Source organism: Chrysemys picta, chromosome 1 (assembly GCF_011386835.1).
Source record: "Chrysemys picta bellii isolate R12L10 chromosome 1, ASM1138683v2, whole genome shotgun sequence".
In the NCBI taxonomy this organism is placed as follows: Eukaryota; Metazoa; Chordata; order Testudines; family Emydidae; genus Chrysemys; species Chrysemys picta.
Window position 1 is genome coordinate 312,083,454 of NC_088791.1, and position 23,985 is coordinate 312,107,438.

Here is a 23,985-nt window from a genome sequence, read left to right on the forward strand (position 1 = left end):
AGGTCATTCTTCTAACAGCACATCATCAGGACAGGCTTTTATATGTCATTGCCTACTTTTTTACTGCTTCAAATACCTGCTTGTATATTTTTCTTTTATTAGAGAAAATTACATTGCTGTAGATTTGACTGACTCAGGCTTCTCTGCCAAGGAAATTACAAGATACTTGAGTGTCTTGCATTTATTACTTCAGTGATACTCCATGCATGAGTAAAGTGATCAAAGTTTGGCCCTTGGATAGCAACAAACATGTTCTATTGTTGTTGTATTATGTCAACAATATTCTAGGAGTAGGTGGCACATGATAGGGAATTTGTAAGTCTGAAGGCATTCAGTCTTTTTGATGCAAGTCTTCCCCCTTGGTTGCATATATGGTCATGTGTCTTGGAATTCAGGAACTTAGTATTGTGATGAGAAAAATGGCTGGATCTCTCTCTCCTTTCTGCCCCCCCAGAATAGTATTTTTTTAAGTTTCCATTTTGCTTCAAGTTAAGTATAAAAGAAAGAGCAAGGCAAGTGCTGAAGCATCTGTCATTGTGTTTCAGTCTTATAATTTTGTTTCTTGCAATAGTTAGTATAATGTAATGTGCTTTAGAGGTGGGACTATATTTGCTTAAAATGTATTGTTAAACTGGGTAGAATAACTCACATAGCATTACAGTATATTTGCTCTGCTAAGGTAGGTTTGATTATTTGAGTCAGATAAACAAAAACATATTTAAGTTAAATTGGTCTTTTAAATAACTAAACAGAACATAACTATACCTCTTGTTGTTTAAAGTGAACTATTAACAGCTTTTCCCCGAGCCCCATGATACAGCTTTGTTTAGTTAATAGTCCTTGATTTTATTCATAGGGAACCATGTCTCATTTCGTAGGGAATTTTGTGGGGGGGAAAATGGCTAACTGCTGGCTTTGTTTTCTTGATGCAGGCAGTGCAGTCTGAAGAGCTCAGCTACAGTTCACACAGTAGATGTGAAAACAAGGCAAGAAGAGGTGCAGTAGATGAAGGGCTGGGACCTGGGACAACTGAGGAAGATGGTATTGTGGATCTGAGCCATAGCACCTTCTGCCCTCATGCTAATGGCACTGAGGACATGACAACATTTCAGAATGGCTGCGGAAATGGCACCACTGTTACCTGTATAGTAATGGATAATAAAGAACCAAGAAGTATAACTAGCAATGGGGGATGCAATAGCAACAACAGTGCTGAAGAGGAAATACAAGATGACCATCTCAGCCCTTCAAAAATCATGCGCTTTTTCTCTACCCCTAGGAAACGAACTACCTCCAACTCGGAAAGGCCTCGTTCTCTGATTGTGATGGGCAGCTCTTCAACGTGGAATGCTTTGTCTTCCATTAGAAAAATGGGATCTTTCAAGAAATTAAAATCTTCAGTTCTTCAAGGAATTCAGGCCAGAGAAAGCTCAGATGTCTTAAATGAGAACACTGTGGGAAAACATGTCTCGAATGGTGCAGTGGTGAGAGTTCAGACTAACCGGTATTCTTATTCAGGGCCTTTACGTGATTCCCATAATGCAGTGGATGGTTTGGCTTCTGATTGCTCTGATGTAGAGGAAAGTGATGATTCCTTCCTGAGGAATACTCACCGATCACGCAGTATCAGACGCGCCTATGGTGTTGGCCGCATCAATTTATTAGACACCGATAAAATTCAGAGTCAGCAGAACTGCACGAGGCCAACGTCTCCCATCACCCAGGAGCCAAAGATCTGTGAAATTTTAGTGAAAGATCCTGAAAACAACAGGATTATCTACAGGAGAAGCAAAAGCACAGATAGCTTAAACTTTCTGAAAAAGAGCTCGTTCAAACGAAAGTCCACCTCAAATCTCACTGACCTCAAGATTGCAAGTGAAAAGCAAGTGCCACAAAGGACAGGAAGCACTTCCTCTGCTGACTCCGACAAAGCCAGTGGAAACCCAGAGAGACGGTCAAAACGCTGGAAGAGCCCTATCAGAGCAAAGGATTTTGACAGAGTTTTGAAACTTGTAAGCAATGTTACAGATGTTGCATGGAAGAAAGATGGTCCTAAGAGCACGATGACTCCTCTGAATGAACAAAACCAGAGAACAAGGCCAAACAGCAGACTACATGACGACTACTCCCGCAGGGTTTCTAGTAGCAATGAAAATGACAGACGGAGGTGCATTTCCCCTGTGTGCAGTCCAGATTCTACCTTTTCTGGAACGCCACATCTTCATAGTCCAACTGTTTCTCAGGATACAGACACTGAAACAAATGTATTTACTGGTGAGACCAACAGCTTCAGGACATTATCATGTGTCTTAGATGATGTCCGTTCCTCACACGCTTTTAACGACTTTAGTGCACTTCCTAATGAAGTGTTTTATGAAGACTCTGATGAACCAAAAAGTACCAGCCAGTTTACGTGTGAATCTGAGCAGCCTAGCATTCCTCTTAGGCCCACTGCCCCTAAACCTCAGAGCCCCAGTGCTGAGAAGGTCAAGTGCAATATTAATTTCCATTGCCCGGATCGTCACAGTACACTGTCACTGAGCTCAATGGAAAGCGAGGAAAGAGTTGAGTTACCTGCTCCGAAGCCGGGGAGAAATCCTGTTTGCCTCCAGGACTCAGTGCAAACTGGGTACTATGATGATGGAAATGAAGACAGTGGCATAAGCAGCCACTCTCAGCTGAGCCTCAATTTAGTTTCTGGTACCGAAGAAAAGAAGGAAGAGGTAAGAAGGAAAGCAAACCCCACTATATGTTAGATGTTCAGTTGCAAGGTTTGTTTTTATTCATACAAAAATGACAACCTGAATGCTAGGAGCTGTTGCAGCTTGTTACTGCTAAAATATGCTGACAGCCAGCAAGCAATGATTTTTTTTAAATTTATTTAAATACCAGGTTTGGAAGCTAACATCAAATTATTTTTTCCTGTGCATGTTAATATTAAAGAAAGTGTTGGCAGCAAAGCTGCTCAAGTACATTTTCAAGGGCAGTTTATTATGGCCTGCGGTTATACCACCTTGTGATGTGATCATGTTGGATTTTACCAAGCTAAGCCAGGACTGGCTGGGTCAGTTCTTGGCTGGGAGATTGCTGAAGAACACTTAAGTGGTGCTCCGTGCAGTCATGTTAATTCAGTAGGTTGCACTCTTCCCTTGGACCAGAAAATGTTAATGTTTGTAGAGCACAAAGGGGTTGAAAAGCACAACATAAATCAAACCTCTAGTTGTTTTTACTGTGCATTACCAGCAATGATTGTTGGTAAATTAATGAAATATTTGGAGGCATATTTCAAAAGCAGTCAATTATTTTACCTGTAGTTGTCTATTAATGTTTTTAAAATGATGGGCGGAGACTTAATATGTTGCTATTAACTATAATTGATTTCATTGCACCTAATTAAAAACTTACCACTATCAATGGATGTGGCCAGTTATAGTGCTTCATTTTTGAGTAAATGGGACACAGTTAAGGTCTTATGTACAGTGTGGGTTTTGCACTAGGCTGAATCAGTGCAGAAATCTAGTGTAGACATCATGCACCTGTTTAAACTGTGACTTACCTCACTTTCAAAGTACAACTGGTGCAAGTCACAGTTTAGACTGATGCAGCCCATCTGTGCTAAGGGTATACAACTACATTGGTTTAACTGCACCAGAGCCCCCAAAAACAAAACAAAAACATTGTACATAAGGTCTCTCCCTTTTGTATCCCAGATGAAAAGTTTATAAAATCAGAAGATTATATGTTCTGCTGCCTCCTGTTTGTCAGAATGACCATTATACTTCTACAAAAATGTGGAGTGCCGGCATTAATTATAAATCACAAAAATCTCAGCTAGTCAAATTATAGATTTGAGATGGGTGAGGATTTCTTATGTTGTTGAAACCTGATGCATTTTGTAGAAAGTGACTGTAAATATTCATTATAAGCAGCATCTTTCTTCTGGACAAAGTAATACAATTAAAAATAGGTTAGATTACTGTGATACTCAGAATTGTGGTAAAATTGGGAAATATGTACTATATATGCATCAGGGCCGTAGAAGAGTTTCTCATTAGTTCTTGGGATGACAAAACCAGTCCGCTTCATTCTGCAGTTTTCACACCCAGAGTGCTCATGCAGAGATGCTTTTTAACAGCCTGGAGACATGAGAATGCTAATGTATGTCAGTTGCATTTCCTGGAAACTATATGTAGCAGTTAAATGACAGAATTAATGCTACTTAACTGCCATCTAGTGGTGAACTATAACCATGATATCATCAAGCATTGAATCCAAACTCCTGCCTTCTCCTCCCAAAATAACTTAGACTAACAAATTTATTAGAGCATAAGCTTTCGTGGACTACAGCCCACTTCTTCGGATGCATATAGAATGGAACATATATTGAGGAGATATATATACACACATACAGAGAGCATGAACAGGTGGGAGTTGTCTTACCACCTCTGAGAGGCCAATTAATTAAGAGAAAAAAAACTTTTGAAGTGATAATCAAGCTTGCCCAGTACAGACAGACAGTTAGATAACAAGTGTGAGATCATCAGAGATCTACAACCTATCCTGAAAGATGATCCTTTACTCTCACAGATCTTGGGAGACAGACCTGTCCTCGCTTACAGACAACCCCCCAACCTAAAGCAAATACTCACCAGCAACCACACATCACTGAACAAAACCACTAACCCAGGAACCTATCCTTGTAACAAACCCCGATGTCAACTCTGTCCACATATCTATTCCAGTGACATCATCATAGGACCTAATCACATCAGCCATACCATCAGGGGCTCGTTCACCTGCACATCTACCAATGTGATATATGCCATCATGTGCCAGCAATGCCCCTCTGCCATGTACATTGGCCAAACCGGACAGTCTCTACGCAAAAGAATTAATGGACACAAATCTGACATCAGGAATCAAAATACTCAAAAACCAGTGGGAGAACACTTTAACCTGTCTGGTCATTCAGTGACAGACCTGCGGGTGGCTATATTACAACAGAAAAACTTCAAAAACAGACTCCAACGAGAAACTGCTGAGCTAGAATTGATATGCAAACTAGACACAATCAACTCCGGTTTGAATAAGGACTGGGAATGGCTGAGCCATTACAGACATTGAATCTGTCTCCCCTTGTAAGTATTCTCACACTTGTTATCTAACTGTCTGTCTGTACTGGGCAAGCTTGATTATCACTTCAAAAGTTTTTTTTCTCTTAATTAATTGGCCTCTCAGAGGTGGTAAGACAACTCCCACCTGTTCATGCTCTCTGTATGTGTGTATATATATCTCCTCAATATATGTTCCATTCTATATGCATCCGAAGAAGTGGGCTGTAGTCCACGAAAGCTTATGCTCTAATAAATTTGTTAGTCTCTAAGGTGCCACAAGTCCTCCTGTTCTTCTTTTTGCGGATACAGACTAACACGGCTGCTACTCTGAAACCAAAATAACTTGGCACTGCTGTAAAGACATGGGTTTTGATGTATGTGTACATCAGACATATAGGTTATTACTAAATATTGTATTATGTCCTGTTTTCTGACACTCCTCTAAAAATAACCAAATCTCGGTGTTATATCTCGGTATATATATCTCCTCAATATATGTTCCATTCTATATGCATCCGAAGAAGTGGGCTGTAGTCCACGAAAGCTTATGCTCTAATAAATTTGTTAGTCTCTAAGGTGCCACAAGTCCTCCTGTTCTTCTTTTTGCGGATACAGACTAACACGGCTGCTACTCTGAAACCAAAATAACTTGGCACTGCTGTAAAGACATGGGTTTTGATGTATGTGTACATCAGACATATAGGTTATTACTAAATATTGTATTATGTCCTGTTTTCTGACACTCCTCTAAAAATAACCAAATCTCGGTGTTAATATTGACTATGATTTTTACCCGTGAGGATGTGGAGTACTTCTGTGAGTTTTCTTTGCAGTTTATCTCCTTCAGTTGTCTAAACTGAAATGCACACCCTGCACTAGTGGTAGTTATGTATTTTGAGACACATCAGATGGTGATACCCACGAGAGGAAGATGAAGAACTCAGGAAAATCCAGTGGAGTTTCTAATGGCCCCCTCAGCCTCAGGGCATTCAACCATTGGCTTCTCTGCCCATGCCTGCACAAAGGAAATGTTTTTGTGCCTTTTGTGAGGAGGATACAGGCATGGAGCGGAAGCTAGTAATGCAAGGAGCAATGTTAACTTGGTGGATACCTGGATACAAATTGTGCATGGAACCTGCCGTCCACGGCGAGTGGAAACTTTCTCTTCTCTTCCTATCTGCTCCACACCTCATCCAGAGCCATAAAGCCATAGTCCACGAAAGCTTATGCTCTAATAAATTTGTTAGTCTCTAAGGTGCCACAAGTACTCCTGTTCTTCTTTTTGCGGATACAGACTAACACGGCTGCTACTCTGAAACCTGTCATAAAGCCATAGTCACTTCGAGGTTTGGTCTACACTACCAACTTATGTTGGTATAACTACATCGCTCAGGGCGTGGATTTTCCGCACCCCTGAGTGATATAGTTATACCAGCCTAACCCCCGGTGTAGACAGTGCTATGTCAAAAGGAGGGCTTCTGCTGTCAACATAGCTACTGCCTCTCAGGGACATGGAGTTCCTATGCTGACAGGAGAAGCTCTCCCATCAGCATAGATAGTGTCTTCACTAAGTGCTACTGTCAGTGTAGACAATCCCTGAGTTGCCATGGATGGGAGGGAGAGCATGCTCTGCTCTGTTCTCTCCACATTTCCCAGCAGAGTGGAGCTATGGCATCTGCTTTGTGCCCAAGTTTACAGTCACCTCAGATGTCAGAAATATTTTAAATCTGTGCTTATTCAGCCAGTAGGCTCAACCCTAAATGCCACGTGACGACATGCTGGTTTGAACTTTTGACTGGGATTCCTTCATAGCTTTGCTTTCTACCTCTCCATTACAGCATTGCATTCTCCCCCCCCCCCCCACCCCCCCCAAAATGCCTTTGTGGCAGTTTCAGAGCATTCAGAATAAGCTATCATTTAAGATATAACTTTGGATAGCACGAGTACACAAATCTTAGGATGGAGTCCTAATGATAAATACAACACGCTGATGGGCAATCCTCCAAAGGTTCAGAGTTTCACTGGATCTTATCTGTACACTTATGCAATGCATCCATTAGCATTCTGTGGTCACATCTACATAATTAAATATGCAATACACATCATGCTGAACAGAGATAGGCCCAAGCCAAAACCACAGAGCCCCAGCAAACTTGGGGAAAGTTCAGATCCAGATTTTGACTTTGTGGTACAGTCCAGTTTGAATCTTATACAGACTCCATCTAAGCGTAATCGACATGTTCCTTTGCCTCAGGCCCCAAACTGTTCTTAGGTAAGTTAGTTTAAGATAAACCCCTGAAAGTTACCTAAATTTTTTGGGTTGACCTTTTAGGAAGGTCAAAACACCTCAACGGATAGTTTTATGTTGAGGAATTGCCTTGATATGGGGCAGAGGGAATGAGATACGTACTTGGATAACCTGTTTGTCTTCTAACCAACAAATCTGCATCGTCATACTTAGTAGCACTATTGCTCATAGCTCTGCTGCAGCCTTTTCTGGATCTATTCTTCTTTCTCTTTCCTTCTCCCAGAAGTTGGGTGACAAGGACATAGCGCACTTATCCCAAATGTGTTTTTGTTTGAAGTGAGTTATGGGTGATCTAAGCCCTGAGACTACAAGCTATTCTGTAGGGGCAAACTCTTGCACCCATGAGGAGCCCCTTGAAGTCAAATGTTAGCCTGTGCAGATCAGCATGAAGGATTGGGGGTCTACTCAGCTACTAAATTCAGGAAGCAGAAGGTTGAGACCATTTTACTTATTTATTTATTTTTTTAAGGCCTTGTTTTGGGTGCTCCCTAGAGCATGTATCCTTGTCAATTTCACTACAGATGTCCACTGTCTTTGGTTGTTACTGTCAGTGGAGCAGTAAGGGCTACCCTGGAAACCCCTACTCCTGGCAGTCCTTACCCAAGTACTTCCAACCAAGCTGAGGGGCAACTCATGTTTGGCTAATGTAGATTAACTATAGTATTAAAAACAGAGTACTTATGTGAGCAAGTGTTTGCAGGGTCTGTCTCTTAATGAAAGAGACTTCCTTGGTGTCTCTACATTTCCAATCTGACCACCTTGTTTCTCTTAAACTCAGCTGAGTCCTGTGTTCTTTTTAGCCTTCTCCTTTTCGAAGGACTGGCAAAAGTTGTTTAAAGGTCAAATAGACAAGTGTTGGGGTATTTCTACACTACAATGGCACCGTAGTATAGCTGCTTCTTGTATTGACAGAAGGGGTTTTTCTGTCGATGTAGTTAATCCATCTCTTTGAGAGAGGATAGCTAGATTGACAGAAGAATTCTTTTGTCAATCTAGCTCATCTATGATGGGGGTTTATGTTGACCTAACTATGTTCAGAGTGTGAAATCTTTCACAGCCCTGAGTGTAGCGAGGTTGATCTCATTTTTAGGTGTAGATCAGGCCTTAGTTGCCCTACCCAGTCAATTAGTAAGTACTTACCAGAGAACTAGCAAATAAACTTCATGAAACTTTGTTAATCTATATCTGTGACTAGAACTGAAAATTAAGACCTTGTCTACACATGCAAATTGTCCTGATTTTAACTAAATTGGCACAACTCCCCTGTGAGGACACTTAAATCAGCTTAAGAATGCCTTATGTTAATTCAGCTTAAGTCAGTTTTTTCAGCTATAACGGAGTGAGTTAAGAGGGTCCACACAAGAGGATTGCACCAATGTAACTAAAGCTGTTTAGCTAAATTGGTGAAGTTTTTGTGTGTAGGCAAGAGCTAAATTCCCCCCAGATATCAGGATTTTGCTGCTCTTGCTGAGATCTAGTTTCCTCTGCATTATGCTTTTCTATAGCACTTGTAACACACATTTTGCTTTCAGCTGGCATCAATAGATTAAGTATGATGATGGGTTTGGAATATTTCCCATGCTCTTGTCCTCCCTAAAGACGAGTCCTATGGAAGATGTGGAAATGACAGAAGTGTTAAATGACTTGTTTGTTTTAGTTTTCACCAAAAAGGTTAGTAGCAATAGTGAATGCCAGTGGAAAATAAGGTGGGATCAGAGGCTAAAATAAGGAAAGAACAAGTTAATTTTTAACTTAGACAAGTTAGATGTCTTCAAGTCACCAGGGCCTGATGAAATACATTGGAGAATGTAGGTTCTGACTCCCTGGGTGCTCCAGGGCTAGAGCACCCATGGAAATAAATTAGCAGGTGCTTTGCACCCACTGGCAGCCAATCTCTCCCCTTCCCTACCAGCGCCTCCTGCTTTCCAACGGCTCTGCCGATCAACTTGTCCCCCTCCCTCCCAGTGCCTCCCGCCTGCGTTACCAGCTGTTCCGCGGTGTGCAGGAGGCACTGGGAGGGAGGAGGAGGTGTGGGGATGGGGCGTGCTTGGGGAAGTGGAGTGGGAAGAGGCAGGGCAGGAGTGGGGCATTGGGGGAAAGGGTGGAATGGAGGCGGGGCCAGTGGTGGGGTGGGAAGAGGCAGGGGTGGGAGCATGGGGGAAGGGATGGAGTGGGGGTGGGGCCTAGGGCTGAGTGGGGGTTGAGCACCCCCCAGGACAATTGGAAGTTGGTGCCTGAGTTCTAGAATACTCAAGGAGCTGACTGAAGAGGTATCTGAGCCATTAGTGATTATCTTTGAAAAGTCATGGAAAATGGGAAAGATTCCAGAGGACTGGAAAAGGACAAATATAGTGTCCATCTATAAAGAGGAAATAAGGACAACCTGGGGGATTACAGACTAATCAGGTTAACTTTAGTACCTGGAAAGATAATGGAACAAATAATTAAGCAATCAACTTGCAAACAAAAAAGATAATAAAGTGATAAGTAACTAGCAGCTTGGAAGAACAAATCATGTCAAACCAACCTAATAGATTTCTTGGGGGAGGGGGGTGGAGGGAGGGAAAATAAGTAGATATGGTATATCTTGATTTTAGTGAGGCTTTTAATACTGTCTTGCATGACCTTCTCATAAACAAACTTAGGAAATACAACCTCGTTGGAGCTACTATAAACTGGGTGCATAACTGTTTGGAGAACAGTTCCCAGAGAGTAGTTACAGTAGTTCACAGTCAAGCTGGAAGGGCATATCGAGTGTGGGGGTCCAACAGGAATCAGTTCTGGGTCTAGTTCTGTTCAATATCTTCATCAATGATTTAGATAATGGCATAGAGAGTACACTTATAAAGTTTGCTGATGATACAACTAGGGAGGAGCTGAAAGTGCTTTGGAGGATAGGATTAAAATTCAAAATGATCTGGAGAAATGTTCTGAAGAAAAGTAGGATGGAATTCAATATGGACAAATACAAAGCACTCCACTTAGGAAGGAACAATCATTTGCACACATACAAAATGGGAAATGACTAAAGGAGTACTGCAGAAAGGGATCTGGGGATCATAGTGGATCACAAGCTAAATAGAAGTCAACAATGTAACACTTGCAAAAAAAAAGCAGACCTTTCTGTGATGTATTAGCAGGAGTGTTGTAAGCAAGACACGAGAAGGAATTCTGCTCTACTCCATGCTGATTAGGCCTCAACTGGAGTATTGTGCTCAGTTCTAGGGTCTGAATTTCAGGAAAGAGGTAGACAAATTGGCGAAAGTCCAGAGAAGAGCAGCAAAAGTGATTAAAGGTCTAGATAATATGACCTATGAGGGAAGATTGAAAAACCTGTGTTTGTTTAGTCTGGAGAAGAGTGAGAGGGGACATGATAATTTTCAAGTACGTAAAAGGTTGTTAAAAGGAGGAGGGAGAAGAATTGTTCTATTTAACCTCTGAGGATAGGACAAGAAGCAATGGGCTTAAATTGCTGCAAGGGAGGTTTAAGTTGGACATTAGGAAAAACTTCCTAACTGTCAGGGTGGTTCAGCACTGGAGTAAAATTGCCTAGGGAGGCTGTGGAATCTCCATCACTGGAGATTTTAAGAGCAGGTTGGACAAACACCTGTCAGGGATGGTCTAGATAATACTTAGTTCTGCCATGAGTGCAGGGGACTGGACTAGATGACCTCTCGAAGTCTCTTCCAGTATTACAATTCTATTATTCTAAGATGTACACATTATTGTAAATACTAACGACATACAACACTTCACTGGCTTGCTTGTGGACTCGCACGTACCACTGAAGTTGCTGAAATTAGTTGCTGGTCTAAATTTGCCACAGCAGAGGAAACCAAACTCTCTGATGCATAGGCTCTGTCTACCACAAGCATGACAGCACAAACTACTCCATTTAAGTAGCCTTAGTGGTAATTTGGGGAAATTACATCAACTTTATTATAATTCAAGCACAGTGCTCTACCTGCACGACACTGAAGAATTATAAATCTAAAATATAGCAATTGCAGCTCTGTGTAACTAAGGTTGAGTGATGCTTTTTGTCTACAGGTTAACTATTCTAGGTGCTCTAAAATCCACGTGCTGACTTGGACTGTGTTGAAATTTGTTGTGCCTCATGAGGGTGCAGGACCGGCTTAGTGAGTTGTAGTCATCTGAGCAATTGGCTCCTACAAAATCAGTTGTTTACAGAATCACCTTGTTCTTCTAATGTTTTATTGCACACATCTGGGGTTCAAACCATGGCTCTAATCCTCCAGGTTGGCACATACTAGTCATGCCTAAGGCATGATCTACACCAAAACGTAGATCGACCTAGTTACGTTGCTAAGGGGTGTGAAAAATTTCACACCCAGTGCTCTATAGTTAGATCAGTCTAATCCTCACTATAGATACAGTTAGGTTGATGGAAGAATTATTCTGTCTACCTACATACCTACCACGTCTCAGAAAGGTAGATTATGTATATCACCAGAAAAACCTCTTCCCTTGATGTAGGAAGCATCTACGCTACAGTGGCAGCACAGCTGCAGCACAATAGCTGTGTCGCTTTAGCTGCTGCAGCATAGACATACCTAAGAGAGTGAAATGCACATGTGTAGCAAGACCAGACTCTGTTAAAAGCTAGAAGATTTGCAGGCAGTCTGTTGTCACAGTAAGTGGGAGGCTCAAGGTGACATGTTGTGGCCGCTGAACTTGAGCTGTACCCAGGCACTGTGAATTTGAGCCCTACCCTTGGCAGCTTTGAGAGATCATGTGCTGTGCACACCAGTTGCTCTCTATCTGCATTTGAGGGGGACTCCTTTTGGAAGTCTTGCCCTGAGACCAATATTTCTGTTTTAAGAGCAATACTTTAAAGTGCTCTAAATCCCATGTGCAGACTCTGATTTTGCTTTACAAGTATTGTCAAAGCAATTAGTATTAACTAAATAGATGAAAGAGCCAAGGGTAATGCAGTCATGGCTCATGTCCTTCACTCTTTCCTGAACAGTAGGACTGAATGTGATCAAAGAAAAGCAAGTTGCAGGGTCTTTTGGTCAAAGGGTTCCTGCTATACATTCCCCACAACATGACCGGCTCATAATATTTTCAGATCATTATAACTATTGCGGTGCCAAGCTAGGGAATAAGTGTGATTGGGGCAGTGAGTGTGACTGTGGGGTGTGTTGGATCAGGGCAGGGAGTGTAGAGTTTGGGAGGATGCAGCGTGACGGCTCTGCCCCTTTGCCAACCTCTAGGGCTGTTCTCCAACACCACTATTAACGGGCCAGCATATCCCTACACAACAATCCTCAGTAGTACAAGGCTCGCTCAAATGCCGTGTTTCTGAAAACCCAATTCAGGGGCTAGAGCTTTGATGGAGAACTGAGGTTCCAGAAAAATAGTTTTTCTGTGATATCTCAATGAATAAGGGATGGTCTTCAAAGGGACTTTATGCACTGGGAGCTGAGGAGTGCTGACAGAGCGGGAATATAGTGGGGAAGGGGGAAAGCTGGGCATATTGACAATGACATGCTCAGGGAAAGGGAAGTGAAGTCATCTCTGCCCTCCTCCCCCCCCCCCATGGCTGCTCCCCGATAAGGGGAAGGACCCTAGAACTCCCCTGTGTCGAGCAGCGAGGGAGTGGTTCCAGGCTCACTCTTCCCTCCTGATGATGATGCTTCTGGAGGGAGAGCGAGTGTAGTTAAGCTGTGTGGTAGAAGAGGATATAGAGGTGCTTCAGCTCAGCCCTGCTGAATGTCCTCACTTCTATACACCCCCCATTTCTGTCTCCCTTTCAAAACATGCCCCCACAGTGCTGAGCCCAGGATGGGGATCTGGGAATGAGCATGGTCAGTGCATGGAACAGGCACACAGTGCTGAGAGGAGTTAGGGAGCTGACAACAGGCAAGCTTATGGCATAAAACAAGCATACAGTACAATGCATAGATGAGTGAGGAGTGGAATGAGCCTGTTCAGTGTGTGGCATAGTATATAGCACCGAGATTGTAGTTTTCAGCTGAGAACAGGCATGCTGGGAGCATTCAGCCAACCACATTGCTGAGACCAAGGCCTCATCTACACTAGAAAATTAAGTCGGCTTATCTACATTGCTTAGGGGTGTGACAAATCCACACCCATGAGGGCTGTAGATAAAATGACCTAACCCCCACTGTAGGCAGTACTAGATCAACAGAAGAATTCTTCCATCAATCTAGCTACCCATCTCTCATGGATGTGGAATGCCTATGCTGATGGGAGAATCCCTCCCATCAGCATATGTACTGTCTACACTGAAGTGTTACAGTGGCCCACTGTAGACATACCCCAAGGAGGGAGGATGGAAACATCCGCTGAGATGCATGGAGCTAACTAACAGCTTACAACCAGGAAATGAATACTTAAGGTGCACACCACGCCTATAATGCAATCTGAACTATGCCCTCTATGAGCAATGCCCAACACACGAATAACACATACTAGCACTACCCCTAGAGATGCTACAGGACATTGGGGAATAGAGCATATGAGCTCTATAAGAGAAAGTCTAACACTCCTCTGTGCAAATGTAAGCGGGGGAATGGTCTCGCTATTGTGGGGAACTTTCCTGGCTTCTGTACTACCCCGGTGAAGTGGGCTAGCGAAAGGATCTGAGTCCTTGCTCCCACTCCCTTTACCCAGAGGCCTCCCTGCCCTTGAGGGCTCCCCTTCCACTCTTCTGTCTGGCAGAGTCCTCGTAACCCCAACAAGGCTGAGCCCAGGATTCCTGGGGGGCTCAACCCCCAACCCTGCTGTGGTCACCTAGGACAGGGGCTAGGGTGTCCCCACTCCGGGGTACCCTCTCTGCACTGGGCACCTCCCTGACCCACTGATTATTCCATACAATTTAAAGCAAATACAAGTTGTTTAATTAACAATTAATCTAAAGAAAAGAATAAGGAAAAATGGGAGAGGTTAAAGGAAAACACATCACCCCGCTCTGTGGCAGGGAACATCACAAACAGTGTCTCTGGACATCAGGGCACTTTGCAGTCTGTTCCTTGTAGGTCCCAGATTTCCTTCTCAGGCCCTGGCTCTGCTGCAGGTATGCTGCGAGCTGGACACTTGCAATGGTGGTGGCCACACACCTCCGGGCTTTGAGTGGTGGGACCCTTCTTCCCAGCATCAGCCCCCCGTCAGGTTAAGGTCCCCCTCCCAGTCTGGCCTGCAAGGGCCCTTGGCTAGGGGTGTCTTTCTGTGCTGGTCCCTTTGCCCAAGGTCCCCCCTTGGCTGGCCCCACTTGCTCACCACACCTGGCTCTGTGGCTGCAGCTCTGCTCCCAGCACAGGATCTGCTCTCCCTGGGCTGCGTCTCTGGCCCCTCTGGATCTGGCCCGGTTCTGCTCTCCAGCTCAGCTTGGGCCCCTGCTTTCTCCTTAGCTCGGCCCCACTCAATCTGACCCAGGCAATTCCAACTCACGCGGAGGACGGGACCCACCCTGGCCTCCTGTCATGCTGATTAGCCTGCCCGCCCTGTCAATCAGGCTGACCTGGAGCATTGGCCTCTTGCCATTGTTCCTGGGGACTGTCAGTCTCAGGGTCCTGATTTCCCATCGACCCCTCCCCTTTTAGTGCTGGGAGCTAGCCAACCAAAACACCGCCACTGAATGTTAGTAAGGGGCAACGGTCCCCTTACACAAAGGCAAACTTTGGGTTTATGTCAAGCATGGCGTCCCGATTGTACATCAATCAGGTGCATGCCCCCAGGTGCAGCCCCTGCTCGCCAGTGTGGCTAAGTGACCTGGGCAGCAGCTCAGCCCGGGCCTGCCCTGGGTGGAATCAGCACATGCAGAGCTCTAGCAGCAGCCTCTGCAGCCCTGCCCCCAGCATGGCTAGACACGTCCTTTCCCTGGCTCCGCTATGAGCTAGTTGGGCCGGTCTGCACGCACACTGCTGGGGAGAGGATGCAGCTATTACCTCCACGGGGCACCTGCCCTCCCCCCCCATCCAAAAACAGGTGGTTAAAAAAAAAAGCTTAGAAATGGCAACTCCAATTCTAGCAGCCTCCCCCATTGAACACGGAGCCGCGTCTCATTTCAGCTGGCAGTTCTTGCCCTTCCGCTGCATCCACAGAGCTGGCTGCGGGGGACTTCCTGCCTGGCTCTGCGAACCAGGACTTCCTGCGAGCTGCCCTGCCCAGCCCTTCTTAGGGGCACCCAGAGTGCAAAGGGGTTCCGCTCCAGGGCTGTCATTCAGCCCTGGGTGCCGAGAGCCATTGGAACACTCCAGCCCTGGGCTGGGCTGGGGGTCAGCAGCCGCCTGGGCTCAATTGACAGGAGTGGGTTTTCCTCTCTGTTGTCTCTGCAGAGTGAATCTCCTTGACGTCAGAGCTTTCTGCGGGTGCTGCTCCACCCCTTAAAATAAATGGTCGACTTCAGTTCACTTTGGATCGCTCGGATCCCAAAGCTCCTTCGCCAAGAGCGGGTCTGGATCTGGTGCAGCACTAAGCCTGATCACAAAGAGCTGGCTGGTGACAGCTGACTTGAAGCGTGACTTTTGTTCTCAGCCTCAAGGAAAGGGCAGCTCTTTCCAGTACCGAGTTTACAATGGTGACTCAGTGGTGCTGGGCCCATATGCAGAAGGGGCCCCGGTGTGGCCTGCTTCACTTGCACTGCGTTCCCAGGCCCCACTGAGCCCACTGGTTCCTCTCCGCCCCCAGCCCCGCCTGCCAGCTCCTCTCTACCCCCGACCCCTCCCCCCCCCGCTTGATGCACAGGGCACCGGGACACTCAGTGCAGAGCCCACTCCTGCCCCTGCAGCACTAGCAGCCTGAGCACGCTCCGCCAGACTCCTGGTGCGTGCGCACTCCCAGGTGCTGGCGCAAGGCCCTTGGCAGCAAAGTGGGGTGCGCACTGTGGAGGGAGTGAGGTTCAAATGTACACACAACAGGCAGCCTCCCCCCTCCCAGAGCGAATGAGACTCCGCTGGTGAAAGGCAGCAGTGGTATGAGCCTGGGAGCTTCGGACCCAGCAGCAGTCCATGTGTGGGGAGGGCTGTCCCTCTCCCCCAGTTGCCTCACACAGCCAGCGCCCCGTGAACCCTGCCCCGCATGGGCTCCGTCCCCTGCTTCAGGGGCTCCAGTGGCCCCCACCTCAATTGGCTCTGTCCCCCCTGTGGGCCCCCCATTTTCACAGGCTCCAGCCCCCTACATTCATGGGCTCCAGTGCCCCCCTCTAAGACTCTCCCCTTCCTGGGCTCCATTCCCTGTTTGCTGGGCCCCTGGGCATCCCCGCCTCTCTGTGCTTTTCACACTGTCCCCTCTTGGAGTTCTGTCCCCTTCCCCCCCCCCCCCCCGCAGGCTTTATTCCTCCCCGACCTATTTCTTCCCTTGAAAATAGGCTAGTGTCATTGTGAGGCCAGCGAAGTGGGTTGTGGCTCCTTCCTGGAGCTGTCCATCCGTCCTAGCACCCGAGGGCATGTGTGTGGGGGGCAATCAGGCGTGGTGGATGCTGTGTGTGTCCCCAGAGAAGTGGTGAATCTGGATCCATACAGAACAGCCTGCCTCCTGGTGAGTGTGGCCAGGGCAGGAGGCAGGGCATGGGGAAGTGAGTGTCTGGGAGGCCTGTGGTGTGGTGTGGGACTGTGAGGGGGTGGAGGGCAAGGGGGGAGGTTTGTGTGTTTTGGGGTGCTAGGCAGTGCAGGCCTGTGTGGGGCACTATGTAGTTGTGGCGGGGCTGTGGGGAAAGGCACTGGGTAGTGGGGGAGGGGAAGATCTGTGTCCCAGCAGTGCTTACCTGGGGTGGCTCCTGGGAAGCACCTGGCAGGTCCCTCTGGTTGCTAGGGTTAGGGGCGGCCAGGGGGGGTCTGCGCGTGCTGCGTCTGCTACAAGTGCCGGCTCTGCAGCTCCCATTGGCCAGGAGCCATGCCAATAGGAGCTGTGGGGGCAGGACTTGTGGGCAGCGCGCAGAACTCCCTGCCACTTCTGACCCTAGGAGCCAGAGGTACCCGGCGGGGGTTGGGTCCCGCCAGCGCTTACCTGGGGCGGCTCCCAGAAAGTAGCTGGCAGGTCCCTCTGGCTCCTAGGGTTAGGGGCGGCCAGGGGGGGTCTGCGCCCCTCCGCCACAGCTCCCATTGCCCGCAACAGAGCTGGCGTTCATGGCGGGTGCAGCACACGGAAACCCCCCTGGCTGCCCCTGTGCCTAGGGGCCGCAGGGTCCTGGTGGCCACTTCCCAGGAGCTGTGCAGAGCCAGGTAGGGAGCCTGCCAGCTAGGGTGACCAGTCCATTCCCGCTCCACGCCAAAATATCAGGACAAATGGCATCCCAACTGTACATTGGTCGGGACGCGGGACAAACAACTAAATATTGGGTCAGTTACAATTTTATCTGGACGTCTGGTCACCCTAGTTCCAGCACCTCTTTCACTACAAATTAAGCACTCCATGCAACCCCATTTTCTTCACTGAGGTTTCATAGGCATAATTAGCAATTAAACCAGTGCAAAACATTTTTAAGGTAGACAAACCCTAAGAGTAGAATTTGATTAAATCACATATTTATCATGTACTATTTATTGCACTTCCTAGGAAAGAATGATTTCATTCCAGTGCTTTAAAAGCCTTCCTTGTTTTAAATGACAGTATTGATGGTGAAGAGTTGGGAGGGGAGAGAAAGGATATGCTTGTGGGAGTTGCATTTAACCATAAGGGAAACCTGAACACTTTTATCCTGTGTATGAAATGGAATGGTTAATGCGGATGATTAAGTCATGGTAAAAGATGCAAACAAAATCTTGATTGTTGTAGTTTCTGTCTAAAGAAAAAATATTCATCTGTGTGGTAACAATTGGTATATTGACTATGCCTACACTCAAATCTATTGAAAATTGCCTATCTTCCAGACCTAGTCAACTGTGAGTTGTTGCACACTGCTTCAGGCTCATTGTAGGAATGATTGTTGCACCTGAAATTTTGAAAGACTGCAGCAGCTTTGTGTTTTCTGACATGGAAAACCTTCACAGTAGTCAGTTTGATTATATCTGTGACCCTTTACTGCTTTGTAAATAAAATATTGATCATGTCCATCAAATATAAAATGACCTTTGTGACCTTAACAAGCAGTGATAATGTGTGTGAGCTTCAGCTAAAGTTTCCTGCCACTGTTTAGCAACAAGAGAAAGAGCAAAGGTTAGCTCCTATAATTTAACTGGGTGGAGATACTTTATCTGGCCTTTTACACTGTTAAGTGTAGATGATAAAATTATTTATGACCACATTGTTCCCACATGCTCATGTACATTGTTCTGGGGCATATGGCTTGTAAAACCTATTCTGACATTACTATTGACTTCTTAGTATTTGTCAGCTCTCAGACTCCACAGGAACTTTGAGTACTTAAATAGTCAGCAATTATAACAATGGGTTTGTGGGAATAAGAAGGTTCATACATTTTCACACATTACTAAAAACACACTAAAATTTGTACTAAAGTTATCAGAACTATCAGGTAGCTACATAAAATAACATTTGGGGTTTTTTTTCTGTTGCTTTGTACAGTACTTGAGTGTCTGCCTTGAGCCTTTTGTCATATATGTGAGGATGGGATGGATTATCTACTGCAAGTTTTCAATGAAAACATTCAGTTCTGAAACCTCTCAAACTGCTCTCATCTGTTTGTTACTCACTCTCAGTCAGCATTTTTATCTTCTGTTTAGCTTACTAAACCTGCTTATAAGTTGCCATCAGAAATTCATTTTTTTTTTACATAGGCATTATTAGATTTTTATCTCTAGTTTCCCTGAAAGTTAGAAAAAGGATGCTGATTATTTTTATTTTTAAATAACCTTTTCAATGAAAATACTAAGGCTAAAGGCCCTGTCCATTATAACTTTTAAATTAGTTTGTAACTGGTTAGGCCATATAGGATATACTTTACACTTCTTGTTCTACCTACAAACTTGAGGGACTGTAACAGGGTGGTATGTCTGGAAGGCCTGGGGCTGGTCAACCCTGATTACTAAGGAGTCACACCTGTGCTGCGTTAGCAACCCGATGGGGCCTGATGAAGGACAGATGATTCCCCTATAAAGGGCAGCAGGAAGATGTGGGGAATGATCAAGGATCAGAGTGTGCTAGAAGTGAGTCAGGGGGGTGTCTAGCAGAGAATTGGGCCTGGGAGTGGCCTGCCAAAGCAGGACAGGCCCCAGGCAGGAACGCCTGGGAGGAGGAAGAGAAGCCTTTGCTTTGTGTGGACTTTTGGATGGACTTTGTTCTGGGATTTTAAGTTCTGTGTGGAGTTCATTTTATATGAATAAACCCAGTCCTCAAGGAGGGGTATTTTGACCACATAAAGCCTGTGTGAAGTTTTATTTGAATAGTCCAAGATGAGAAACTGAGACAGGCTGCCTGTAGCATGACTCTAGGTGATATAAGGTGGCGTACAGGAGGTGGCTGTCTTGTTACAAGGCAGCAGGTTTAAAACGAAGGGAAGTACTTCTTCACACAATGCCATCAACCTGTGGAACTCATTACCAGGGGATGTTGTGAAGGCCAAACGAGTAACTGGGTTCAAAAAAGAATTAGGTAAGTTTCTGGAGGATAGGTCCACCAATAGCCAAGATGGTCAGGGATGCAACCCCATGTGCTGGGTGCACTGTAGGCTCTGATTGCCAGAAGCTGAGACTAGATGATAGAGGATGGATCATTTGATAATTGCCCTGTTCTGTTCATTCTCTTTGAAGTATCTGTTGGATACTTCCAACAGTATTGGCCACTGTTGGAAGACAGGATACTGGGCTAGATGGACCATTGGTCTGACCCAGTATGACCATTCTTATGTCCTTATGTTCTAACATTAAAGGTATTTATTTACTTTCATGCTACCATGACTGACAACTAGCAAAACAGTTGAAGACAGAGCCAATTTTCCTTTGACAATTAATACCACCTGTGATGGGGTATACCAGACTCTCTGAGGCCCCCTGCTGGAGGCCTCATGCCCTGCCACACCACACCCCAAAAGAGGGCAGTGGAGAGGGTCTCCAAGCTGCCTAGAGGGGCTGTGTGGGATCCAGCCAATTAGGGCCCAGCAGCCTAGTATAAAAAGAGCTGCAGGGCCGTCAAAGGGAGTTCAGTTCCTTGCTGGAGCTGTAGGGGTGTGGCTGGCTGGAGGAGCTACAGAACCTCAGACAGAGCAGCGCTGCTAGAAGCTGGGGAGAGCGAGAAGGAGCCTTGAGCTGGTTGCTGAGACTCCATTAGGCCAAGGCCCTGAGCTAAGGATGAAGATGGTGCAGGGCTGCGGGGAAGTGGCCCAGGGAATTAGAGAAGCTGTATGACATAGTTAAAGAGACACAGCAAATGGCTGCTACCTACAGGGTCTCTGGGCTGGGACCCGGAATAGTAGGCAAGCCTGGGTTCCCCCCACCCCACCATTAGCCACTGGAGGAAGTGGCCTGGACATTGAAGCACCCCAGAGGGGGAACTGAACTATAGTGGCCCAGCTGGAGAGCTATAACCAGGACGCCTCAGAAGGCAAATACATTGTCTCCAGGGCAGGAGCCCTGGAGCACTGCTCTATCCCATAGCAGAGACAATCGGAGAGAGAGTGTACAGGCACACACACTCAGCCAAGGGGACGCTTACAAGAGGTGAGTGTACCCCGTTACAGTACCATTAGATTAGCTTTGTAAACCTCCGCACATTCATCAGCACAAACAGCAATATTTTAGAAGGTACAAAGAATAGCTACATGTGCATGGGAATCAAAGTAAGAGTAAATTGGAAAATGAAAGAGGCAGAGTTTGAAACAGCTAAGGCCATGTCTACACTACCACTTATGCTGGCAAAACTTATGTCGCTCAGGGATGTGAAAAAGCCACTCCCCTGAATGACATAAGTTTCGCCGGCATAAGTAGTAGTGTTCACAGTGCTGTGTCAGTGAGAGAGCTTCTCCTACCAACATAGCTACTGCTGCTCATTGGGGGTGGTTTAATTATGTCAATGTGAGAGCTCTCCTGTCGGCATAGAATGGCTACACAAGAGATCTTACAGTGCCATAGCTGCATTGGTACAGCTGTTCCACTGTAAGGTTTCTACTGTAGACATTGCCTAAGAGAGTGTTAGCCAGTGCTAACTTCAGCAGTGCAGCATGGAGCAAATGGGAAAATTTGGAGATCCTGAAATGGAACGCTATTAAAGTTTCCTTGTGGAGCCAGACAGATAAGGTTGAGAACTGTTAATTCAATACTCTAGTGAGAAATAGCTATGGAGTATAAGGGGAATGAACTCAGAGATACACCTTGAAATTTGAGTAATAATTGGATCCTGATGGAACTACTAATGTTGACTTTAAAAGAGAATCAACTTATACCCTGATGATACCTGAAGCAAGATTGAAGAAAGGCTAATCTTTCAGAGAATAGGAAGCTAGCTGCTTCCCCACAATATCATATCTGGTAACAACAGAGACCTTTGCTGATGCTCTCAGGGCTTATGGACACAGTTATACTGGTATACAAGTGCTTATACTAGTATAGCTTTTTCCAGTCCAGGAACTGGAATAAGCTATGTGGCTATAAGGCACTTTTATATCAGTACAACTGTGTCTACAGTAGGTCTTTTACTGGCAACACCCCTAAAAGACGGTTATACTGTTAAATCTTTTAAGAGTAGACCAGTACTTTCTATCACACCAACAGATCTTGCAGCAGAGGACTCATTTGGGCAAAACTCCCACAGAAGACAATGCATGGGACTGAATGTATGAAGTCACTAGTTTTGTCTAAGGGTATGTCTGCACTATGGAGACTACACTGGCATTGGTAGGGTGCCGTAGCTAAACTGGCATAACCCCGTAATATAGATTCAGCCTACACTGACTGAAGGGTTTTTTCTGTCCATGTAGGACCACCGCCTCCCCAAGTGATGGTAGCTACATCGACGGAAACATTCTTCTGTCAACATAACTGCATCTACATTGGGGGTTAGGTCGGCATAGCAACGGTGCTTAGGGATGGGATTTTTTTCACACCCCTGACTAATGTAGCTATGTCAACCTAAATTTTAACTGTAGACCAGGCCTAAAGAATCAATGCAGAACTGGTCCTTATCTAGCTATAAAAACTGAGCTAAGATTAAAGCTGCTAAACGTCTGATGCTGATCTGGTTTACACTGATATTAATAATACTTATTGCAGTAATAACTCCAATTAAGTCAGTAGAGTTATACATTGGTTTGGCATTGGTAAGTGAGGTTCTAACTATGGAACTGCTGTAGCTTGCCCCCTGTCTGTGAGATCAGCCAGCCCACAGACAAGAGGTTAACAGTGAGATATTACATAGTCATAGAAAGTAATGGCTGTGATTTAGCAACTGTTCATGTAGTATGGTGCGTTTTTAGGAATGCTGTCATGGTGAAAAAATAAAAACTATGGAAATACTAAAAGAAAAATGGAGTGTTACAAGCATTGTTTAATTCCCCAGACAACCTTTATTCTCCCACATTAGTGCAAGTAACTAGAACTCTGCTTGAACAGTGATTGTTTGTTTATTTTTTTTATTATCCTTTACAGTGCTTGCAAGAATCCTGGGGACTTGACAGTGTAAAGAGAAATATAAAGCCCCAAAGAATTTAATTTTAGATTTATGTGAAGTGATGAGGGAAGGGAAGAGTGGACAGATTTGAATACAGTATTTGCTGTACAAGAACAGATCTTTCAGCCTAACTCTCTAATTTTCTTTTTAAGACATTTTGTTTTTAAACTTTATGGGAAGGTGAAACTTCAGCACTCCAAGGAGTTAAGGTCTCCCTCAAGCTGTGCCTGCTTTGGGGATTTTCTGAAATTTCCCCAACATTAGCTTTCTCCACTGGTGCTAGCCATGAGTGCTAGTGTAGAGCGACTGCCAGTGTTTTTACCGTTATGTGATCTAGACCTGCTCTGAGCAAGGACAAAAGCCTTGAGCCTTCTCTACACTAGAAATATAAAACACTACTGATTCCCCATTGCTAGCACTAATGGAGCTGCTTTAGAACTAGATCAACAGTAGGATAATTTTGGAGACTCCTGTGTGGACCTAGCCCGAGTGAGACCTTTAATTCCCCTGGAGTGTTGAAATTCATCCAAAGGTGGTGGTGGTTTAAGTTGTGCTGAAATGGTGCATAGATGTGTGCTGGACCCACTGCACAGGGGTGATTTTCACCCTACATGAAGCAGTCTGCCCACCTGTAGTGCTCTTTACAAATGCTGATGGTAGTAATGTGTGTGGATCTGATCTGATTTATACCAGTATAAAGCAGGAGTAACACCTTTGAAGTCAGTTGAGTTACACCAGTGTAAAAGAGATCAGGACTGGGGCCCAGTGGCCTGAGACCTGTACATTCTGCACACATATGAGTTATCCCACTGATGTCACAAGTCACACTCATACTTAAACGCTTGCAGGATCGGGGCTGCCTGCTAGATAATGAACTCTTTATTCCCACTGGTAAGCAATTGCTTGTATGAGTCCTCTGACTGACATCAGTGGGACTACTACTTAGCAAGTAACTGATCACCAATGGGAATGAGATTATGATTTTGGTTTTGGGAGGATTATGTTCTTTGTTGTATC

The 23,985-nt window shown here is 45.3% G+C and overlaps 1 protein-coding gene across 20 annotated transcripts in view; it reads left to right on the top strand.

Moving 5' to 3' along the window:
* SPATA13 (spermatogenesis associated 13) overlaps positions 1-23,985 on the top strand; it is a 278,153-nt gene that overhangs the window by 206,139 nt on the left and 48,029 nt on the right. For 18 of the 20 annotated variants that reach the window (XM_042845754.2, XM_024111572.3, XM_005310597.4 and 15 more), the window contains one exon: positions 933-2,723. The exons of the other annotated variants lie outside the window; for them this stretch is intronic. In XM_042845754.2, the coding sequence (XP_042701688.2) occupies positions 1,098-2,723 (1,626 nt within the window). In that variant the 5' untranslated portion in view covers positions 933-1,097. The remainder of the gene's footprint in view (positions 1-932; positions 2,724-23,985) is intronic. 20 annotated transcript variants of the gene reach the window in all.